This window comes from Strix aluco, chromosome 3 (genome assembly GCF_031877795.1).
Source record: "Strix aluco isolate bStrAlu1 chromosome 3, bStrAlu1.hap1, whole genome shotgun sequence".
In the NCBI taxonomy this organism is placed as follows: Eukaryota; Metazoa; Chordata; class Aves; order Strigiformes; family Strigidae; genus Strix; species Strix aluco.
This window is the reverse complement of record NC_133933.1, coordinates 40,614,856-40,638,608: the sequence shown is the minus strand read 5'-3', so window position 1 is coordinate 40,638,608 and position 23,753 is coordinate 40,614,856. Positions and strand designations below refer to the sequence as shown.

Below are 23,753 nucleotides of genomic sequence, written 5' to 3'. Positions count from 1 at the left end.
AAAAGCAAGAAGACTGGAGAAATCTGTGGGGAATGACAATGACTGTAGTTTCCATCCAGATCAGAGGGGGAATCTTCCATGTTTCAGAGTACAAGAAACTGAGTTTTAGGCAATTCTAGCTGCAGCTTCAAGGCCTCAATCTAGGCAACTGCTTAGGCATCTACAGACTCACAGAGGCAGAGCTAACTGCATAGTTGCACCAGCGCTTCACTGGGGAATGTTTCTAACGTATATTCAGACTTTAGAAGACAAAATACACATGGGTCACACTAAGCCAGTACTTCTCTCTTATTTTCATCAGGGCACTGACCTTCCTGCCTCTCTTGCTGTGATTGATCTATCAGAATATTGTCATTGATACCTACAGCTGCCTGTCTGTATTATAAATGCTTCAGATAGCTGAATGTATCACATGAATTTGACCCTAAACAAAAAAGCACTTCACCAGCACTTTCTGTCCTTGCTCTGTGGTAACCATAGGAGCAAAGCTAAAGAAATGTTGCATCTCATATCTTCAGAAGAACCTGCCAGTCTTAATACTTTCTGCTCATGCTGGTGTTCAGTCCACAGATGCCAGGAGAGTATCACCACGTATTTCTTTCAAGCCTTGCATATATGCAGCTCATGACAACAATACATGACAGAATCATATGAAAAAAGACTTCCAGAGGCCACTCACATGCTTGGACCCTCCAGTGAAGACTTTAAAGTATCATGGTGAGCAAGCTCCACGTTCCTTCTTCCGCTGACAGCACCACCTGTTTCTGCCTCTTCTCTAGCCACTGTCAGTCCTGCAGCAACCCCTCAGCCCTTGCTGGCAGGAGCTGAGCACAGCTCGGCTCCAGGCTGGGCTGGTGCTGCTGAGGTTAGTTTTGCTGTCCCTGTGAGCAGGGCGCAGTAACCCTCACTGACAATTACGCTCTGTCTTGTGAAACCTAAATAGTTGGAGAAGAATTTGGGGGGGGTTAATATATACAATGATCTGTCCAGAGCCTAAAAGTCACCCTGGCCTTTGCTTCCTCAGCCAGAGTGAAAGCTATTGATGAAACAAGAGGGTTGGAAACCAGAGTTTTGAGCTGTTCTGTGCCACAATCAATCTTTTTAAAATATTCACTGAAGAAAGAACTTCCTTCTGCAGCACATGTTGTTTACAGACTGAATTCCATGCTGAAGTGGATATTTATAGCTACTATGAATTTTTTAAAGGAGAATGGCCTTTAGCTGCAATAAGGTATGAAGCTTTAGCAATACAATACTTGCAGAGGTTGGACAAAATGTATGGTAGCCATTTTTCTGTAGCCAACGCATTGCAAACAACGAAACATAAAATGAACTACACCTGTGCTAGTGCCAGTAATCAACAACTACAGATCGCATTACAAAGCAAATGAAGGATTCTCTCTTTTTTCCTAGGGCTACCTCCTAGTTGGCTGCTGGTTTTCTGATCATTGGCTATTCAGTATACAGAACTTGGGGGTTTTAAGGGTTTTGTATATACAGAAGAATAAGCAACCTGACAGTTCCATAAAAAGACTCAATAATGGTATGTATTATCTGCAACTGATAGTCATTTGTTTCCGTAATAAATCAAGCCCATTTTATCTGCATTTGTAGACACACAGTGACACCCAGTGGTTGCTAATAAATATAATAGACTGACCCATAATTTATCTGGAGCACTGGATCAGATCATTAACTAGCTCATATGCATTCCAAGGTCAGAAAAGTTCCAGTGTATGCTGTTCATTGAAAGAAACATGAGTTAGTATCTGTTTCTATTTTATATATTTTATTGAAGCTCCTAAACTAAAATAAAATAGAACTACACAGCACTAATCATACTAAGCAAAGGGTAATAAAAATGTCACAAGTCTCCATCTTTTTAGGTTACATTTTGTACTCTCTTCTGAAAAATTCCTTTAAGAAAAGAAAACCCTACACCTCTGGATTATTTCAACTTCCCACAGTAACATGAAGTTAATATAATGTTTTCTTAGAGCGTTTGCTAAATAAAATCGTATTGGCTCAAGTACAACTCAAATAATTAACTGTTTTCATTTGTCACAAAACTTCTGCTAATCAAGTCCGTAGGGGAAATATTCTCTGTTTTATCTTTAGGGCAGGAGATGGGGTGGTTTATATTCAGTTTGTTATTCCGTTTTTATTTTGGCTAGCAAATCCACTCTTACACTTGACAATGTGTGAAGACCACTCCATATTTTCAAGAACAAAGCTGTCTTTCCTCTACCTCTAAAGTGCAGACTGAGATTTTATCGTGGAGTTTTTGTAGGAGCCAGGTCAGGCTTCAAAATGGAAACTTGGTGTCAGGTTTAATTAAAAAACAAATTGCCCTTACATCATTTTGATAAAAATAAAAAGTTTCCTGCTTGAAGTGAATATTGAAGAGTGATTCCTGATTTCTAATCTAGAGGCAGTAGAGTCATATATTTTTTATGTAGAGCAGTGGCTCAGTAATTCATTTCCCTTCAATCTGAAAGTTTTGTTTAATCTTTGCTGAAAATTCACAGCAGTTATTCTTACGTTCTTATGGTCCGCAGAAGGAGTACAACAGTTTAAGAGTGATTCTGTGCCAGGCACAGACTAGCATTAGTACATTGCAAAAAACGAGCCTGTGCATGTTTAAGAGTCAGGGAGCAGTTCAAGAGAAGGAGCAATGAAGCGCGAGCTTCACTGAAGATGCCAGAGAAACTCCCAGTGACATCAGTGGAGCATAACTGTGCCTAACTGCCTCAGAGTGTTGGCCCAGATGGTTATGCTTTTGCAAATCTGCCAGTGAAAATCCCTCAAGGTTGGGGAAGATATATGCTTATGAGTTGACTAATATGCTACAACAGTGTAACCCTGACTGTTGTGGTATATTAGTATACTGACTCATTTTGCAGGCTGTATCTTTAATGAAATACTTGGGTTTGTCCTAAGGCCTGCAGAAAAACCTCCTAGTCACCCTTACTTCTTTTCATGTAGTGCTGGAAAAGGTTTCCTTCCTACCAATCATGCAAGTTCACTCTCATCTTCTACTATATTGTTTAGAACAGGGGTTGTTTAGGTCTTTTTTGAGGCTTATCTGTGACCTGACATGTCCTCTTGCCCTGAGTGCATGAGTTCCTATCAGTTTTCCAGTAAGACACTATTGCTACTAGCAATGCTGAGCTAGGTGTGCTCCATATTCATACCTTCAGAACTTCAATTGGAAGTTGTCTGGGGTAATTTTGAGTAGAGAACCTCAGGGATTGTGCGTATAGCTCCTGAGACATCTGTGTGCCAGAAAGAAGACCTAGACGCAGCTAGGTTTCTGCAAGCATCTCCAGATCAATGAGATTTCTCTCTGGATACTGGAATATTCATGGGCTTGTAAAGGAACAATCCTTTGCTGTTTTCCCTATTATATTTTTGTAATTTGGAGAAAAATTTCTGACTGCTAACACTGACAAATCTATTCTTATTTTCATATTCTGCCTTTTGGCAGGTGGCACCATTTGATCCAAATCTCAAGGTAATTTTTGAGGTCCCAGTCTTGAAAGTATTTGAGCAGTTAGTTGCAGTTCCCACAAAAGTAACCTGATCATTTCTGTATCCCAGTCAAAATTTAGTTAAATACATTTTGTTAAAAATCTCTTTTTGTTAAACATTTTTTTAAAAATCTTGTTAAAAGGATGTCAGGGAAGATTCGCAGGAAAAAAATAAAAAGGAACAGGAGTAGAAAGGAGTAAAGTTAAAGGAGAAAAGAAAAGCAAATGCAGAGGAGTAAATTGAAAGGATTGCTTGCTATATGTGACGGAATCTCTATGGTTAGAAATAGTACCAATCTTATTTTCCTTCCACTGGAACCCATTATGTTTTCACACAAGAGAACTAACACAATAAAGACGTTAATGCTCTTCTTGCGTGCTAGCTAGTTATTAGAGACTCACAGTAAAGAAGGTGATCAGAGAATACTTGTCACATGCCCAAACTACCCTAATTCAAGGAAATTGCCACCTCAGTGCATCATATGAGGCGGGTCAAGCCTAGGGTGAAGCAAGCTTTCTGTGTAAGAATTTTAATTGGCAATGAGCACAATAAAATACATAAGCTGCTACAAGTTAACAAGTGCTACTGTTTGAGATTTATGTTCAAATCCATGCTGTGTACTTCCCTTTCCTCACCGCCATAATGGATTAGCAGTATACTGGATAGTAATCAACAAATATTACAATCATCCCTCTAATCTTATTAACAAACTTGTAAGAAGCATTAAGGACACATTTATACCACTGTGGGAAACAGTCCAAATACAACGAACCAAAAGCTGCTTATCTACAAGCAAAAACAGCATTATATGATTGAAGGGGGCAAAGTTAATCAGAGCTATCAAGACACTAATTCAGATCCAGAGGGCTGGGAAGGCAGATTAAATGATCGTTCATAAATCATTGAAAGCATACACTATACAGTATTGTAACAACAAACAATGATCTTCTGTAGGGTGCAGTTTCCTGCTTTCTATATATCTATGTTTTAACATTTTAAGTATCTCATCAGCATCTTTTTATCCCTAAGTTGTGAATGTGTAGCAATAGCATTATAACTCAGCTTGTTAATCGTCAGACTTTAGGAAGGAAGGGGATAGACTGTAAAAACAAACCTAAAGTTGTTCATGTTTACAGGCAGCGCTACTGTGCTTACTACAGGCGTGTACAGAGTATAAAATGATCCAAGATATTGTGGAGTAAAACTGGGGAAAGCAACTGAGGGGATGTGAAAAATCAGATTTATATATGTCTCAGGCTCCTTTGCTTTATAGGGTGGAGGGGAGAACACTGCTGGTTAATTTTTCACTTTTAAAATATTTTGTAGAAGAACTGAAACATGCTGGTTTAGTGAGAAAAACAGCACACCAAAATGTAGGTTTATTCACTGACTCCACTATGGAACAACTGGGGTCTCATTTTATTATGCCTTTCTTCTAGTAGGGTTGAGACTATCCACGGGCTACAATTGACTCTTCCTTAGAAGTGTCTTCCAAAGGCTCAGTTACCCATTTTGAAAGTGGTTAAAACATTGCTCTTTGCCTGCTTGCTTTTTTCCCGCTATCAGCAGTCCTAACAAAGACTTTTCCACTACTTTCCAAGTAAAGGATTCCTCCAAGGACTAGATTTAACAACATTTGTTTCTGATCTCACAAGACACGGAACACACTCCAGGTGTCTACACAAGATAGTCTTCCACATTTCTAGTGCCTGATTTTCCATTGCTATGCACTGTATGTATTTACTTACATCAGCACAAAGTGAGGGCAAAAGGCTGCCAATGCAAAGCACTTTCTGGAAACATGACACTCTGGGACAAAAGACAACACAACACGTTGGAAAGAAGATAATAGCCCTTTAATTACAATAATTAAATTATTCATGGTTTTGTTAATTTTTTCATAGAAAACAGAAAGGCCTTCAGGCTGGAAGAGTAAGGCTGAATAGCACAAGAGCCTAAAAACAAGTGAAGTCAGCAGTTCAATTTGATAGCACTATCAAATCAAACTTGTACAGATTTGTCCCCAACTATCTAAGCAACATCATTTGTTCATTTGTGTGACTTCATGTACTTGTTTTTTAGTTCTCCTTTCCCCTTCTCCACTGAAAAACTTTACATATTCCATTTTTAGCTCTAAGAAGGTGATTGCCTCAGTGCTCACACAGTCCTTTGGGTTTTGGCATAGCATCAGACGTAAGCCCTTATCTGGCTCTTATTTTCTTTCTAGGCCTTACTCAAATCTGCCTGCTCTATAGCTCAGGTTTCCAGCTTGGTCCTAGTATGTCCAAGATGCCAAATGGCAACAAAACTGCACCGCCATGTAGAGTACAAAGTACATATTTTCCTAGTCATTTTAATTTCTCAGCATCTTGTCTGAGCTCCCGGTCTGCTCCTTGTTTCTCCCTAAAGTGCCTTAATTGCAATCTGCCTCACAAAAGGATCACCCATCTCCATTCAAGCTCCAGGACTGAATTTTTACCACCACCTCTCCAAGATCTTGTTCTTACAAGGCCACCTGCTTGGACTACCCACACTTTCTTCTCCAGGTTCAGCAATAGTGAGTAACCCTTTTCTGTCAGCTGCTTTCTAGATCTGAGTTTTCACAACTACCTTTAAGTTGAAAATGAAGTCCTTTGAAAATATGTTGGTTGTTTCAAACACCTGTCCACATCCTAGTACATTAATTATGAGGCCTAATAGAGCTCTTTGGCTTTGTATCATATGTCTTAACTGTCAGAGTGGATTTATACATCTCAAGACAAGAACACTCAGTATGTTGCAATTCAATATCCACAAGAAAATAGACAGTGTGCTTTTCTACTTGTTTTTTCTTACAGAAGAAAGCTGTGGAGGGCAAGAAGTTTGCCTGGGTCTGCAGCATCAGCTGCCAGTGATAAAGAGTAAATAAAGGAAGAGGCAGAACAAAAATGGTCTTTCTAATTTATTCAACTTTTCATTGTTTCTACTGTAAACAACATTAACTAAAGTCTTTGGTGAGAAGTATAGTCTGCTGAGGAAGTAGGAAGGAAAGAAACCAGATACAGCTCTGGGAAAAGGGATGGAGGGTTCACCAAGAGCTTGGTTATTCTTTCACATTTTGACCAATCTGAAAGAGAGCTTTGAAGTACAAAGTTGCTCTGCCAAGCAACTAAGCAATTGAAAGGATTGAAATTTATAAATGTTGATAAGACTACCTTCTTTAAACTGTATTGAGATGTCTTTTCTGTGTCCAAACAAAAAATAGGTATTTACTACAGAAATCTGTGTCTATTTTCACAGATGCACCCTAGTAATTTTAAATCCTTTTTTTATTTTTTATTCATTATTAAGTGGCTACTTAATTGATTGTATCAAAATGTTCTCTCAGTGAAACATTTCTGATAACTCTTTGAATGTAATTTTACAAGTTGTGTACCCATTTTATTTATATATATTTCATTAGTTTCTTGTTAAGGATGTTGTATAGGATAGTGTTAAAACCCCCATTTGAGTTATGGCAGATCCAAACTTATCTTTTCACAATCATATTACTCTGTTGCCTGGATAGATTTGACATGATTTTTTCACACTACCTTTTACCTCTATCATTTAAGTGCTTACAAAATGTTTGTGTGATAATCTGTCTCAGAATTTTTCTTGGTATCAAAGTGAGGTTGGCTTGTCTATGATTTCCTCCTTTCAAGGAAAATATACTGGATTTTACCACTTCCCTGCCTCCACAAATTTTCAGAGACAATTTTCTACGGTTCAATGATTCTTTCAGTTTGTTCCTTACATACTTAATTGTGAATTTCCCTAAATTCTGCTAACCTGAGTTCATGTTCTTTAGTTAAATAATTTTTATTTATCCTTATTTGTAGTACTGTGAACTTGTTAAAGTGATTTGAGTAGGCACCTGATCAGAATGAATCTTTTTGGTAATGATTAAAACAAAAACAACTCTGAAAACTAGTTTTGCTTGCATCATCCATTATTTGTTTTCCTATTTTGTTTGTTTACAGAGCTATGCAATAGTTTATCTTTTTCTTTTATATAACCTTCATACTTAGGATTTATATAAAAGCTTTATGTATACTTTCCTTACTGCATTTTACATCTCTGCTAATTGAAACTCATCGCGAACCTAAGTGTTTCTGATTTTATCCTTATATGCTTTTTTCTTCTGTTACAGAATTACGTTTTGATTTTCAAAACACATGTATTCTGTTTGTAAAGTTACTATTACTATTCTTACCTAGAATTTCCACAGCATCAGTGGAGATACAGCAGTTGACTAGTTGGATTTCTTCAAGTTCACTTACTTCATCAGAGACTGATCTTACAATGTAGGTTAAGCCATCCCCAATAGCTGTTAAATGATTCATGTATAATAAGCGTAGCTTTCTCAAATTTCTGATACCTTCAGCTATGAATAGAATGGAAAAAAAACCAAAACCAGTTCACATTGTTAGGTGAACTGTTTTGATATGTTTGATCACAGCAAACAGCTAGACAGAATTAGATGTTTACTGCCTGGCCTACTACAACTATCTATATTTTGATGCCATGAAATACATGATAAGTTTTGTTTGCAAAAAAAATAATAAACACAGCCTTCTGTTCAGCTACTGTATCATGTAATCAATATAAACTGCCCCTCAGCCCTGAGAAAGTAACTCATAGAGGATCAAATGTGATCTGCCTGTGGAACAAATCCAGGAGAAGCATTTTTTCACCATGCCATCAAAGAGAGGATGGGTAGACATATGAATTGCCATCTCCATTTCAGTTACTGGGTTGTGTGGCCCTAGCAAACGTTATTCAAACTTTACAACCTTGGTATCCAGTGACTGACCTTCCAGAAAGTCAGCAATAGGTCAGGATGGGGAACTATATCAGCTTTGCAACCTCCTGACTTGCAGTTCATGCAGATTAGCTCAGTCCTGGGATCAGTATGTTGGATCTGTTTGACTACAGTATGCATTACTAACTTGAAAGGAGCACTCTAATACTTTGTGACAGTCAGGATACAGAATATATCAAGACTTCAATGCAAATTTATAAGAAATTACTTCTCTAAATTAGATGATAGGATTTTCAACTTCTAATAGTGTACTAACTTCAGACCAACTTGTTAAAATATTCACATTCTCAGCACTATATACTTGAGTATGGCATAAAATAGGAGAGGAAATTGCCTAATTTTTTGCATCACTTTCATCCATACTTATGTTGCCAAGTACAAGCCCCTCAGCATTCACAAGTTTCTTTATTCCATCAGTAAGTCCACCTGCCAAGAAAAACCCCATAGATGTATACAGCATGTTAATTTAATGCAGGAACAAATTTGTTTGTAGAACAGATACACTTCGGTGACATTACCTTCTTGTGAAAAGTAAATAATAGTTTTGTGTGAAAATATGAACATCTAAAAGAGGTGACCTAGGGAGAATATGACAGAGGTCTACAACATAGAAAAAGGTTGGATAGAGACTGACTGTTCATTTTTTTTCTTTCAGTACAAGAATAAGAGGATACCAATTGAAATTAGTCCAAAACAAACATTAAGGACATAGCCCTTCACACGCTTTGTCAAAGGATGCTGCAGATGCAACAAGTTTACATGGGTTCAAAGCAAAGACAGACAAGTATTAGCAGGACCCTTTGGGGAGGTCACCTAATAAACAATCATAAGCACATGCAACTGGTTTGAGCTTAAAACATAAGCTGTGATATTGTTACGAGGAAAGTATTATAGATTCTTGCATTGTTCTTGCTGTTCCTTAGACATCCACTTATAGGTGCTATTGGAGACAATGAACCAAGGTAGATCGACCCTTCCTCTGAATCAGTATGGCTGTTGTTATTATATTCTTATGCTTTTCTCCCTAATAATCTTGGCATATGTGTGCACAAGGAAAGAGAATTAATTAATATGTAGTTCCAGAATAATCTTGAGATTATATGTCATAGGATGATTGAAAAATTCAGGTTAGGAATTCTGAGGTCATCTACTTTGATTTTCTGCTCAAAGCAGGGCTGATTTGAAAGTTAGATGAGATTACTCAGGGCCTTGTCCAGCCAAGTTTTGAAAATCTCCAGGTTAGTGATTAAATGACCTCCAGATCCCTGTTGCAATGTTTGATCGCCCTCCTGCCACTGTAATTTTTAATGAAAACGATTATTCAAGCTAGAAGCATTAAATTAATTATGGGAAAGACTTTTCAAAAGATACTGCAGATTATCCATCTATCATATTAGATATTAACATCAGGACTAGACTTCTTTCAAAATAGTGCTTACCCAGAAATTATGACAAACACGTAGGAAGCAATGAGGAAAAATTTCTGTCCAATGTTACAGGTCTAGATTAGGCTACAACACTCTCATTTGATTGCCAAAAACATATGCAATGTTGTGGAAACTAAGTTAAAGTGATGGTATGCTGTATCCCATGGTACTTACAAAGTGTAGCTAGCATATAGACATTATCTCATTTACTGTGGATTATTTGCACCAAAGCTGTTAAATTTTTTCTCCCACCTAATATTTTATTTTAAAAAACCCAGATTTTTTAATATATTGTGTACCAAGAACCAAGAATAGGATGGAATGACAACTGACAAGAAGTCAAAGGCCTTTGTGTAGCAAGAACCAAGAATATAATGAAATGGCAACTTATAGGAATTCAAAGGCCAGACCTGACTTACACAACTAAATAACATAAGTAAATTTACATAACTGAGTAGACTGCAGTCACTTTCACCATGAATACAGAATTGCATTCTAGCAATTCTCAAACTGATCAAAATCAGGCATCTTCCATATACAAGGCAGCCATGAGCCCCTTTGTTTTACCTTCTCATCCATGTTTATCTAGAAGAGCTCATTTGCTGCCAGTAATACTGTACCTTCTAGATTTTCACTTTGCAGATCTCTTATATGTAAGGTTTTCAGCTTTATCATTGTTGTGATCTGGTGCTTGTCCTCCACAGTAAGAGGTGTGGACTCCACAGTAAGATCTTGTAAGTTTTTACAGGTTTCAAGGACTTCATTCAATGTTCCTGTGATACCAGCACTATCGCTGATGTGCAGCTTGAGGCTTGCACTAGGGCAGCATATTTTGCCCAGATATTTAATATCACATTTCTTTAACTTGTTGAAATTTTGCAGTGTAATTTCTAAAGATCTGAGACTCTGGTTCCAGTTGAAGAATAAGTAGACAGCCTTTTCAGGAATGTATGTTTTAAGTGAACTAATTTGAAGATCTTCCACATTCTTATCGTCTATTTGATTACTTGATAAGTAATTTCCAAAAAATCTAACTTAATGAGTCCTAGTACACTAAGACAATTTGGTAAGTACCTAAAAAAAACAGAGAAATAAGTTGGGATATTTTAAGTATTAATGTAAATACTTTTATCACAAAAAAACTCTTCCCAATCTTTGCTCAAGGCTGATTTTGAAGAACTTTCATAAAAGAAATTAATGACACTATGGAAAAATATCCTTGTCAGTTCTTTTAAAATCTTCCTTTTTGTTATATTTTCTGATTTTTTTGTGTATCCTCTTTCCAAAGCCAAATTATTTAATGAAAACTGTTCAGAAATATCTCAATGTTGATCAATTATTTTCAGTAAGTCCAAAATTATTCTAGTGGCATCTAGAGAGGAACCACAAGTGTAGAGGAGCAAATTGAAATAAGTATTAGTAATATCTGTAATAGTATTAATTTTCTGTAGTGAACTATACCCTTTCTTCACCTCTGCTTCTTGGCAGGATGGCAGTAGTTTGCAAAGTTTTCTGCCTTCAGTGTATTCCTGAAACAATTTATGAAAGAATCTATATGTTGGCTTTAGTCTTTGAGCTGTGCATTTATTTAGAAGAGCTGAAGCTAGCAGACTTCTTCTTTTAAGTCAGCTAAATCCTCAGACTGAAAATCAAATCTTTGATCAAATATTCCATCTAAAGCTAAATCTACACAATGATTTATGTTTAGCATAATATGATTTTCTGTTATTTCTTTTGTTTCATACCTGGTTTTCTCCATCATCAAGTCATACAAAGTAGAGAAAAGTAGAGTCTGGGTGCTTGGATGAAAATTAATATCACCCATTTGGATGGCACAAGCTATGATGACAAATAGTGGAGTCTTCATAAGGTTCTTCATGGAAGTGCCCTCTTTAAGCTGGTTTAACAGACCATCAGCCAGCTTATTTGTCAAGACATTTTTAATGAGCTTCTTGCAACTCTCCTCCCATAGATGTCCTATTTCAGCAGTGACCCAAACTCTGATTTTATGGATATACTCAGTCCTGATAGCACTAATAATCATTTCCTGAATTTGTGGTTTTCTTTAATCATTGCTTCTATCTCTGGACAGTTTGGAGGTTTGAATTCATCATATCCATCTAACAGGAAAAGAACCCTTTGTCTTTGTGCTAGCAGAATTTTCATTAAATCTTGTTTGCAGATGGGGTATTGTTCAAAAACAAGCTGATCACAGATGGTCTCATATATTCCACCTCTTGAGCTAGTCAGGCTGATAAAGAAAACAAATCGGAATTTTTTCAAAGCGGAGCATTTTTCAGATGTCTAGAGTACAGCAATTCTTCTCAGAAGAGTTGTTTTTCTTTTGCCAGTTTCTCCTTCTATAATGCAAGGATTTTTCCGTTCCTCCAGAAGGACATTTAGCGTCAGCTGCCCTTTTCTGCTCTTATGTGTATCTTTTTTCCACAGCAAGACGTCAATATAGGCAGTTCCCAAATCAAAAATTATGTCAATATCGCTACCCAGAGGATTATATTTTTGAAAAACTGAAGATAGATACATATACTTTAAATACTGAATCAAGTAACTTATCTTGTTCCACTTGCCTGGTAGTACCTAAAGCAAACAGATCATGTATCAGTGAATTAAATAGTCAACAAGTTTGTCAATTAAAATTTCATTACTTTTGGAAGAACTGCCTGAATGTACTTGCTAAATCAATGAAATAGAGGTAAGCAAGAGGCATGAGATGTATCTACTGTTCACTGTCTAGGCAAGACTTAATTGATAAGGGCTGTAGTTACTCCTTATGCATAAAATTCATATAGCTTGCAGATACCACTCTGGCTCCACTTGATTCCTTATTTGAGGGCCTTTTGAACTCATCCTGTTCATGCATTGGATTCCAAAAACGTAAGCTTGCATATGAGCATATGAAGGTTTATATGTGAAAATGCATGATGAGACTGAGTTTTTTATGTGATGAGGTTTTAACATGGAAATACAGCATTCATATATCTATGAAAGGTATTAGAGTATTAAGAGAGACATTTGTAAATCAGTAACAGTTTTTGACCATTGGACCAAATCAACTTCTAATCTAGTTCTTTTTCTAAACTACATCTTTTGCATTTTTGTTTCTTTTGGTTACTCTAATAGTTGCTTTCATACAGTTTGGAAGTAAGCTTAGTTGAACATTCCATCATAGACATAATAAAATGTAGTAACATCTAGTAAGTCTGAAACTTAAAAAAAACTAGCTTCTAAAGGGAGTCCTGGAAGGTTTCTATGCACTGCTTTTTAACATGCATATATGTAGACTATGGGACAGGGCTGAGTCAGACATGTATTTCAAGATCAGACTTTTGAAGTAGGCGGAGTAAAGAAGCACAGTCCCACAAACTGAAGGAAATCAGGGAAACCTATTTTAGGGAAATGCTCCAGTAACAAATGTTATGCCTCTCTGGGAGTGCCAAAAGATTAGCCTAGGTGTATGCATTACATTCATACAATAAGATAGTCAGTCCTTTAACAACACAACGAACATGAAGACTGTGCACAAGTAGTTTCAGCTTCCAGAGAATAAGTTTATATTAAAAAAACTCATTACATATCCACATTAAATTTTAAACTTCAGCTATCTGATCATAGATGATTTTCACCCTTTCAGAATTTTTCACTGGATTTGGGTTTGCTCTCTTTGTGTCTTAGCGTTTGTAAAATTTCATAGTGTTCACTGTCTTATTCTCCCAGCTGAAACAATTCAGACCACACAAATCAAATTAGAGTTTACTTAACTACAGAATTTAAGACTATTGTAAAAATGAGAGCATTGCAAGTTTTTCATGGTTTTTTTCTATAATAATTTAACTCCTGGCCAGAAGACAAAAATACAGCCAGTAACACAATATCCTTGCAGGTCATGAAAGAGAAAAGGGTTGCATTTCTCGAGTGACTTAACCAAAATATTGCAGGCTTCTGAACCTTTATTCAAAACCATGTAAATCATCATTCTTGAGCCTTCTTGTTCAACCTTTTATTGGAAATGGTATTCGCTTCTTCACAAGACATGACATTGCAGGCCAAAAGATCATCTGCTATTTGCTTGACAGTGATCATTCCCATTCTCTGAATGCAATGTACCCTGTTGCTTTCAATAAATTCCACTGAGAAGAGAGAATTCAATTTCTTAGCATAAGTCTAGCTCATACAGTAGCTGACAGATAAACCATCCTTCAGTATTCAGTGCACACTTCCGTAGTGCACTGAGTGTCTAATATCTGCACAGGTACAAATAGTATTCAGGAAATGGTGAGATCTTGGTAGGAATGTAGAAAAGTTTATAAAAGTTTCTGCAAATGGATGGGAGGTTTCTGGTAAAAAAAGATGCAGTATGGAATGTATCAGTATAGGTATGAAAGTCACATGATATGTCAGAGATGTTGGCCGGCATCGCAGAAACATATTAAAAGTTTCAATGGAAATTGCTTCTGAAAATTATATTATTTACTGATATGTCTAAATATGGGTTCATATTTCTGGATTTACATTTTAAAATCTTGGTAAGTTCATGCAGGTCATGACAAATATGATTTGATTCTTCGAACAAAACCTGTATGAGATACTTAAACATTATTGCACTCATCTTAAGATAAAAAAAATCAAATGAGTTACACTTAATGCCCAAGCTCATAGGCAGTCCTGAACACATCCCAGGATGAAAACATCCCCAAACAGGCTTCTGTACTCTGTGGTTGGGATGGCTAAGAATCAGGGTTACGGCATGCAAGCACTCCTAACCAGAAGGAATATATATATTATATTTATCTGTGTGTAGCTTGGAGAAACACAGATTCTCGGCTCCCAAGCTAGCCAAGAAGTGCCTATATCTGGCCAAAATTATTGTTGAATAGCCAGTTGAAGGTAGGTAACAGCACTGTGTAGGCAATAAGGAGATAAAAGATTGATGTGATAGGAATGAGGTGGGGCTCTGACCTCATGTTGATAAACTGGAGTCATTAAGGACAGCCCCATTTCAGTTGGGTAGCTCTGTTCTCTTTCCTTCCACAAAATCCAGGAGAGGTTTGATATATAGTACTAGTAACTCGGGTAGTCAGGGGAATGTCTTTTGTGGGAAGATGTGTATATGCCACAAGCATTCCTCCAGAAAGAGCTGCATTTTAAGAATTTTACGTTTTTTGCAAATTTGTAATTTTATTGCATGGAATTTAAAATAAATATTAGGGGCATCGATTTACCTGCATGTCAAAATAAAACTGGTCTATCATTCCTCTAACTTTTTTAGACTTTGAATATTACAGTAAATAAGGCTTCTACAGGGATAAGTTAAGCTTCTGTATAATTGTGGGGGAAAGGAAGAAGGTGGTCTTTACAAGTCTGAAATTATCTGCAATATTTTGGAATAAATTGTAGAAATGACTGTAAGATAACTAACACGAGAAGTATCCAGTTCAGAAAAATATTTTGCCAGAAAAAATTATTAATCCAAAATTGTCTATCTGTAATATGTTGAAATAGAGATTTTTAATAAAAATTCTCTGTGAAGGCTACCTTTAAAAAACATTTTAGAGCAAGACTTTTTACAATGTTAATCAATAGCCGTATTATATAACTAGAACATAAATACAGCAATTATAATGTATTGGTTTTTGAAAAGACATATTCTTCTTAAGGTTATTTGTTTTAATTACTATTTACATCTAACATCAAATACAAAGAAACTGTAGTTTGTAAATCTTACTTTTTCAGACTGAAAGTTTCAATGCTTGAACTGTGAACAGTGAATCTAATAACCAGACTGAAAACCAAAACAAATCAGAAGAGTGAATACTCCAGATATTACTGTCATTTTCCTAGACCGGAAAAAAAATTACCTTTCATGAAATGCTGATATGAAACTAGTCAGATATAACAATATTCCCTCTAGGCGAATTGACTAAAATTACTTTGATTTGATAATTTTAAAGCATGTTTCAAATCAATAAGCAGGAAATTTAAATTGATTTAATTTTGATTTAATTGATAAAATTATTTATTAAATTATTTAATTTATTTAAGCAAGTGATTTTAATCTTCTTTGCTTTAATTCTTAAGAAACAAATCATTCTCATAGACCAGTATAATCATTAAAATATAACCTTTAAAGTAAATTTGGTCATAATTTTTGACAACCAGAAAGATATAGTTCATTTTCCACATTGTTTCAGTTCATGTTTCACATAGTTTCATAGTGTAATATATATATGCAGATTCTTAATTTTTTATCATTAAGGATAGGGAATGAGGCATATATTATTTATTTGTTTGTTTTTACTTTGAATGACACAAAGATACTTTTGCATGGAAACAGTAATTAAGGTAATAGCGTACAAACCCAGCAATTAAATTCATGTATTCATTACATAAAACTAGATAAAGGTACCTTAAATAAAATTACTCACTTTTAATAGATACAACTGAGAAAATAAAATACGTTTGTGATGATAGGTAGCAGGTCAAATTAAAGGTCCATCTAGCTCAGTATCCCATCTCCAGCAGTGCCTTCTGCAAGATGTTCCACTCCTTGGGACCTTTTCCATTTCCATTATATTCTTTCTGAGATGGAATGCTAGAGCAGACCATGGTATTAAGATACTATATGGCTTTATGGATGGACACAGTGCCACAATAATGTTCTCTCTTTCATTCTCCATTTTCTGACAATTCCTTCCATTTGCTTTTACTGAGCATTGAGCAGATATTTTCATAGAGCTATCAATTTTAACTCCCAGCTCTTGTTTGTAAATGTTAATCACCATCCTTATGTAAGTAAAGACACAATTTATAAGAGTAACTTAACAATATAGTGAATGAAAAATACTGTTTGCTTAGACAAGCTTTTTTGTGAAATCCTTAAATACTCAAATATCAAGTATAGAAGCACAGCCTATTGACATTAACCCTCTCTAAGCCAAAACTGAAATATTCTAAAGCTTCTAGAATCTACAATAGTCTCCAGTATTACCAGCTTTACTTAGTAATAATCTCATAGTTTGTAGCACACTAAATAGTATGTTAATAGTAGCAATTAATAATAATTGCTAGTATACTAGATTACTACTTAGCCATAAGTTCTGGAAAAGTATTCTGGCTTTAAAGTGCTGGAAGACTAAATTGAACTTGCTCCTGTAACAAGTATCACCTTAAATATTTCAACTTTTCTAATAGTTTTTCTAACCAAATGCCAAACAGGTTTTTCTTTTTTGTTTAAAGAAAGAGTTAAAATAAATAGATGCAAATTCCCCACTGCCAAAGACATGTAAGGTTTCTTAAGAGAAAAAAAATGTATAGCAAAATAAAGTTAAAACATCTCTGAACCTTCTTCTTTACACATATTCAAGAAGTAAGGTAGTGGTAAGAAAGAAAGCAGTTTACCCACATCAGTGTGCTCTTAAATCAAAAAGACTCAGTAAGCAGCAAAGTGTCATGGTGTTTGTCAAAAACTGACTCCGTATTATCTGTAGGTTCCTTCTCTGCAAGTTTCCTCCTTGTACAATTACTTAATACCTTGTTTGCTTAAAGTGTATGTTGCGCAATACCTTTCTGTTGCCAGAAACATAAGGAACTGTTTCTTGATGTAAAACAAGTTTCAGTTCAGAACTATTCGAAAATTTATGATACAGTACTTAACCTAGCCTTCAGTCCAGGGTTAACGGTCAAATCAGTAAATATTTCTACTATCAGTAGAAATTAGTGTATCTATGATACATTTACTTCATTCACTCTTTAATGGTTTCATTGAAAAATAGTAACTTTAATTCATGAGTGAGATGTTCACTGCGGGACTCTGTGATATTTAGACTAAACCATGGGGTCTTGCTGTTGCAAGAAGCCAGGGCTCAGGGCTTTCCTCACGAATTAGAGCAGCACTGACTCAAGCAACTAGACACAGTAAAGCAGCCCCAAAGAGAGGGTCTAACAACCCTAGATGTAAATGCAAAAGCCATTTCAAAGTGGATAATTTATACTACCAGCATGAAGATTAGCCTAATATGGTATTACTCTGAGACATTAGGCATAAAACTCCCCAACAACTCTGCCTACTTCCCCTGTCATAGAAGCTGGCTTCAGACCTCCCCCAAGAAATTGGAAGATGACTCAACATCAATGATTCTGACTTCCTTTTCACACTGTGAAATATTACATAATGTTCCAGTAAATTCACATACTGCATGATTCTTGTATTTCTAAAATGAAAATTAAACAGGAGCCCTTCCTAAGATAACCATTTGCAGATAGATTGTATTTATGGCGATCACACAGGCATTTGTGTGCAGCACAGCTTTCTACAGCCTTTTAAAATACTTCCTTTCCCTTTTCCTTTCCCTTTTCCTTTCCCTGACTACTGCACTTTAAGCCATGTGCAGGCAAATTGTTCCACTGGCGGCAGGAGTGAAGCCAGCACTTGTGAACAGTTAAGATACATGGAATGGTGGTTATGTGCAAAGAGCGACAAGACAACTTAAACTTCAGCAGACCAACTGGAGCAATTTATGATTGCTCACATTTTTAGATGTAGTCTGGGCCTTAATCAATGAAAGTAATTTCTAAAGTGCACAGAAATGGAAAATGCATAAAATGCTGAGAAATCTAGAAGCAGCATCTGGGTGAAATAGGTTACTCAACTGGTTTTGAACACTTTTTTTCAGAATTCCACCGTGAACTGAAACCCTGGGCAAGATCTGATCCGGCAAAAGCAGTGCTAGACTGCCCTCCACTGGCATAGCCTGGGCAGGGGACAAAGGGTTGCTCACTTGCAGAACCTGGAGGGGAAGGGGAAGAGCTGAAAGGTGGGGGAGGACAGCCAAAATCTTAGTATTTGAGCAAATGCTGAAAAAAATCCAGAGTACCTGGATCATTTGTGTTTCTTGATCCTTGACTGTTCTTGTATGACAGGGCATCAGGAGGAGCAACTCTTGAAAATCTACTCACTGTTCTTATTTTATGTAAACATGGGCAGAATGTATTTCCTCTGTCTCCTTCGGCATTTCTTCTATGTGAAATTCCATTTGGATCTCAGCTGGTCAAAAATTTCATAGGAAAAGAAATAATTAAAACAAGTTTCCTTCTATTATCACAATCATGTTTAAAAAAGAAGACAGTGAATGACAATGCATGTCTTTATAAATAGTCTATTGAACGCAGAGAAATAGAATGACTTACTTGCTCGTGTTCGTACAGAGATCAGAGTCAGAATCATAGACAATGAGAAAATATGGAAAATATTTCCAAACAGTGAACAAGAGGATCCAGTACATGAAGCCATGAAATGAGGAGAAAAAGAACCAGTCACCCAGCCTATCATGCAGTCTCATTTGTCACTGCCCCTATTTGGCACATTAATAAAATGTGCATTTGTGAGTCATCTTATTGCATAATATTGTCTTTATTTATCATTGTCTCAAGTTTTCTCCTCAAAGCTGATACAGTGTAAGACTTCATCACCTTCTCTTTTGTCTCCTCCCACTGTTTTACAGTGCCCTCTACAATACTTTTGTCCCACACACCTCCAAGTCTTGTTCTAGCAGTGTTTGTTGCTGGTCTTGCTAGGAGACAGGTACCAAACTCCTTAAAGGTTTTGAGACCCAACTTCAATAAATAAGAATTACAACGAAGCAAATGACGGGTTTGTCTTACATGCAAGCAATTCCTTGACACAGCATTCTCTGTTGTCATCCCTATATGTAGTTAAATAAAATGAAAAAAAAACCCCACCACCAACCAACCAAACAAAAACCACAGAGAAAGGAGCCTAAAGGAGCCTAGTCTCTACAGAAGGATTAGGATAGGCTGGATGATGGGCCAAGGCCAATTATATGAGGTTCAGCAAGGCTCAGTGCCGGCTCCTGCACTTGGGTCACAACAACCCCATGCAAAGCTACAGGCTTGGGGAAGGGTGGCTGGAAAGCTGCCTGGTGGAAAAGGACCTGGGGGTGTAGGTCAACAGCCGGCTGAATATGAGCCAGCAGTGTGCCCAGATGGCCAAGACGACATATAGCATCCTGGCTTGTATCAAAAATAGTGTGGACAGCAGAACGAAGGAAGTGATTGTCCCCCTGTACTCGGCACTGGTGAGGCCGCACCTCGATTACTGTGTTCAGTTTTGGGCCCCTCACTACAAGAAACACATTGAGGTGCTGGAGCGTGTCCAAAGAAGAGCAATGAGGCTGGTGAAGGGTCTAGAGCACAAGTCTTATGAAGAGCAGCTGAGGGAGCTGGGGTTGTTCAGCCTGGAGAAAAGGAGGCTCAGGGGAGACTATCGCTCTCTACAACTACCTGAAAGGAGGTTGTAGCAAGGTGGGTGTTGGTCTGTTCTCCCAAGTAACAAGCAAAAGAATCAGAGGAAACAGCCTCAAGTTGCACCAGGGGAGGTTTCAATTGGATTTTAGGAAAAATTTCTTCATGGCAAGGGTTGTCAAGCATTGGAACAGGCTGTCCAGGGAAGTGGTTGAGTCATCAGTGCTGGAGGTATTTAAAAAACATGTAGATGTAGATCCATGATTCTATGATTCTCTGTGGTGCTTTGGGACATGGTTTAGTGGTGGACTTGGCAGTGTTAGGTTAATGGTTGGATTTGATGACCTTAAAGGTCTTCTCCAGTTGGAATGGACCCATAAGGATCATTCAGTCTAACTCCCTCCTCCTCGCAGGACTACCTACAAATAAACCATATGACTAAGAGCATCAACCAAAAGCTCCTTGAACTCTGACAGGCTGACTGTAACAAAGTAAAGAGGAAGAGAGATCAGAAATTGAAGGAAGCCTATTGCAAATGTCTTGTAACAAGTTCCACATGATAGTTAAGAAAATTAGTTACTCTTGCCAGATGTCTCGATTGCTCAACTTTTTGAAGGGGAAATCAAATTATGCAAATATCTGCAGGGCCATTTTTTATTATCAAGACAGTTTTCAATTAAAAAATAGTTTACGTGCAATTATAGATTTTTTTTTTTTTTCCGCTGCTGCAAGGAAACTGATAATCTCTGTAAAATGCCCACAGAGAACCTGAACCTAAGTTATATTTGAAATAAATGCAAACTTCAGTTATGGCTGGATATGGCAAAGTAGGAACTTTCCAGTCATGCTCTCTCCATAAAAATCAGATTGCTTTTTACTTGTTCAAAATAATTTGAGATAGAACTTGCAGTGGTTTCCTTTAATGGAATATATATGAGAAAGGAAGTTCCTTCTCCAACTCAAACCACTGCTTTAATGCAACTTCTAGCCCCATAACTTTCTCAATTTAAAATATATCCCTATTTATACTCCATGGCATTTAATGAGTTCTATGTATGAAGTAGAATTAAATATATGTAGCATGAATATCAAATTTAAGCCTGTTTCCCTGAGATGTCAGGAAAAAAAAAAAGTCCTCTGAGAATAAATGTGTTGGTATTTAGCAGGGAGCAGAGGGAAGGAGCTAATAGATAAGCCCAAGCAGTGTTATTTGGGAGCTTTTCTGTTAAATCTAGTAATTGTTGAACACATAAATAGTGAGATCCTGGTTCCTGATTCTTCAAAGCATAGATCACAGGCAGAGCCATCATGCTTGTCCTCTTGCAAGCGCATCTCAATTGTATTATTTTACAACTTCTTTAGTACTACATAGGTCTCTGCAGGTCAGTCAAAAACATGCTTCACAGCACTATCATGAACCAGATCATGAACAGACCATTTGGTGATGCCTTGCGGGTTATCAGACTAGACATTAGGAAGCATTTCTTTACTGAGAGAGCGGTCAAACACTGGCACAGGCTTCCTAGAGAGATGGCCGATGCCCCAAGCCTGTCAGTGTTTAAGAGGCATTTGGACAATGCCCTTAATAACATGCTTTAACTTTTGGTCAGCCCTGAATTGCTCGGGGAGTTGGACTAGAGGATTGTTGTAGGTCCCTTCCAACTGAAATCGATTCTATTCTATCCATCACAGTTGCTGATAGCAAGGCCTGGTAAAGGGGCTATCTTGGGTGTAGCCGCTTAAACTGTGAAGTTTTTGGATATGCTAATGCATTTTAATTATGAACTAAGAAGGCAGCCATTCTGGAGTGCACACAATGTGCTGCATTCTATGTCTGATTTGTGACTCTGCCAGATTTCCTTCTAGACAAGGGAATTGCAGGAGAGCAGTCCAGAAACCTCAGAACTGCGGGGAACTACCAAGGATACCACTAATATACAGGAAACATGCATAGCTTAACAAATAACATGAAAACTGCATATAGATACTGAGAGGGAGCAAATCCAAAAGAATGGGAGAGAAAAAAGGAGGTACAGTAACAGAATAGATTTAAGATTGTATATGGAAAACAATTAGCAAAAGGGTTGCAAGTGACCATGATGATACTGGGACGTGGAGCCGTATAAAATATAAAAAGATGGAGGCAAAGCCTTTTGAACAGTCAAAAGGAAGGATGTATTGGGGCTGTTGGTTGACAAGAAGCTCAACATGACCCAGCAATGTGTGCTGGCAGCCCAGAAAGCCAGCTGTATCCTGCATCAAGAGAAGTGTGGGCAGCAGGTCAAGGGAGGTGATTCTACTCTGCTTTTATGAGACCCCACTTGCAGTACTGTGTCCAGCTCTGGGGCCCTCAGCATAAGAAGGACATGGACCTGCTTGAGCAGGTCCAGAGGAGGCCACAAAGATGATCAGGGGGCTGGAGCATCTCCCCTGTGGGGACAGGCTGAGAAAGTTGGGGTTGTTCAGCCCGGAGAAGGGAAGGCTCTGGGTAAACCTTCTAGCAGCCTTCCAGTACCTAAAGGGGACTGCAGAAAAGGTGGGGAGGGACTATTTGTCAGGGAGTGTAGTGATAGGATGAGGGGTAACGGTTTTAAACTTGAAGAGGGTAGATTTAGATTAGATATGAGGAAGAAATTCTTCACTGTGAGGGAGGTGAGGCACTGGAACAGTTTTCCCAGAGAAGTTGTAGCTGCCCCCTCCCTGGAAGTGTTCAAGGCCAGGTTGCACGGGGCTTTGAGCAACCAGGTCTAGTGGAAGGTGTCCCTGCCCGTGGCAGGGAGTTGGAACTAGATGATCTTTAAGGTCCCTTTCAACCCAAACCATTCTACAATTCTTTCATATCATGGAAGGAAAATATTCGGGATGATGCTTTTATTCAAGAAAGAAAGAAAGAGTCCAGAGTTCTATTTGAAAGGCTGCATACCTGCCAGCAAATCTTTTGTTACTGAAAGTTCAAAATATTTTTTTAACAGTATGCAGGAAGCAATTACTTGGGTCAAACAGTATATAGAAAGACATGAAGAAAGTATTTCACTATGAAATGAGAAACAGATCTACAATTAAACATGGTAACAGGCAGATGGTAGGTGGGGGCAGCCAGAGAGCATTGGCCGTGAACACTGCCCGTCATGATGACGGCAGCCCTCACACGGAAGCGGCCAGCAGCTCCGAGCTGCCCTGGCAGTCCTACAAAGCCGCGGGGGCTGTTTCTCATCGTCGGTAGGTGCGGGCAGCCGGCCTGCCACGAGCGGCACGGGCTGGAGAAATACTTCGCGGGGGGGTGTTCGAAAGTAGTGAATTTCCCGGGGCTGGCTGTTGGCCTGGATTCACGTGCCGCACCGACGCGGTGCAGTGGCCACTCACAGGTCTCGGAAGGTCCATAGCCCAGGGCGCTACCAAGGGGGCCCGTTCAGACCCGGCCCCATCCCCATCCCACCACCGCAGCTCTGCGCCGCCAAGGGGCCTCCGCCCCGGGGAACGGATACTAACAGCAGCGGGGCAAACCCGGCAGCGGTGGCGGGCCGCCCTTGGAGGGGCGGGAGGGGGAAGAGAAAGCCACCCGGGGGGCCGCGGCGACTGTTGGCCGAATGATGACGCAGGAGCTGGGTGGTGGCACCATCCGTTCAGGGGGAGGGACATGGCGACGTCGCTCCATATAGCTAGCTAATAGAGCTGCC

The 23,753-nt window shown here is 38.1% G+C and overlaps 1 protein-coding gene across 1 annotated transcript; it reads right to left on the bottom strand.

Annotated features, from left to right (window-relative positions):
* Positions 1–7,718: 7,718 nt before the first annotated feature.
* Positions 7,719–23,206, bottom strand: NLRC4 (NLR family CARD domain containing 4). Its single transcript, XM_074820529.1, is given in 5 exon segments — positions 7,719–7,945; positions 8,717–8,800; positions 13,687–13,818; positions 13,821–13,946; positions 23,134–23,206. Coding segments are annotated over 5 exon segments (642 nt in total).
* Between the last annotated feature and the right edge of the window lie 547 nt (positions 23,207–23,753).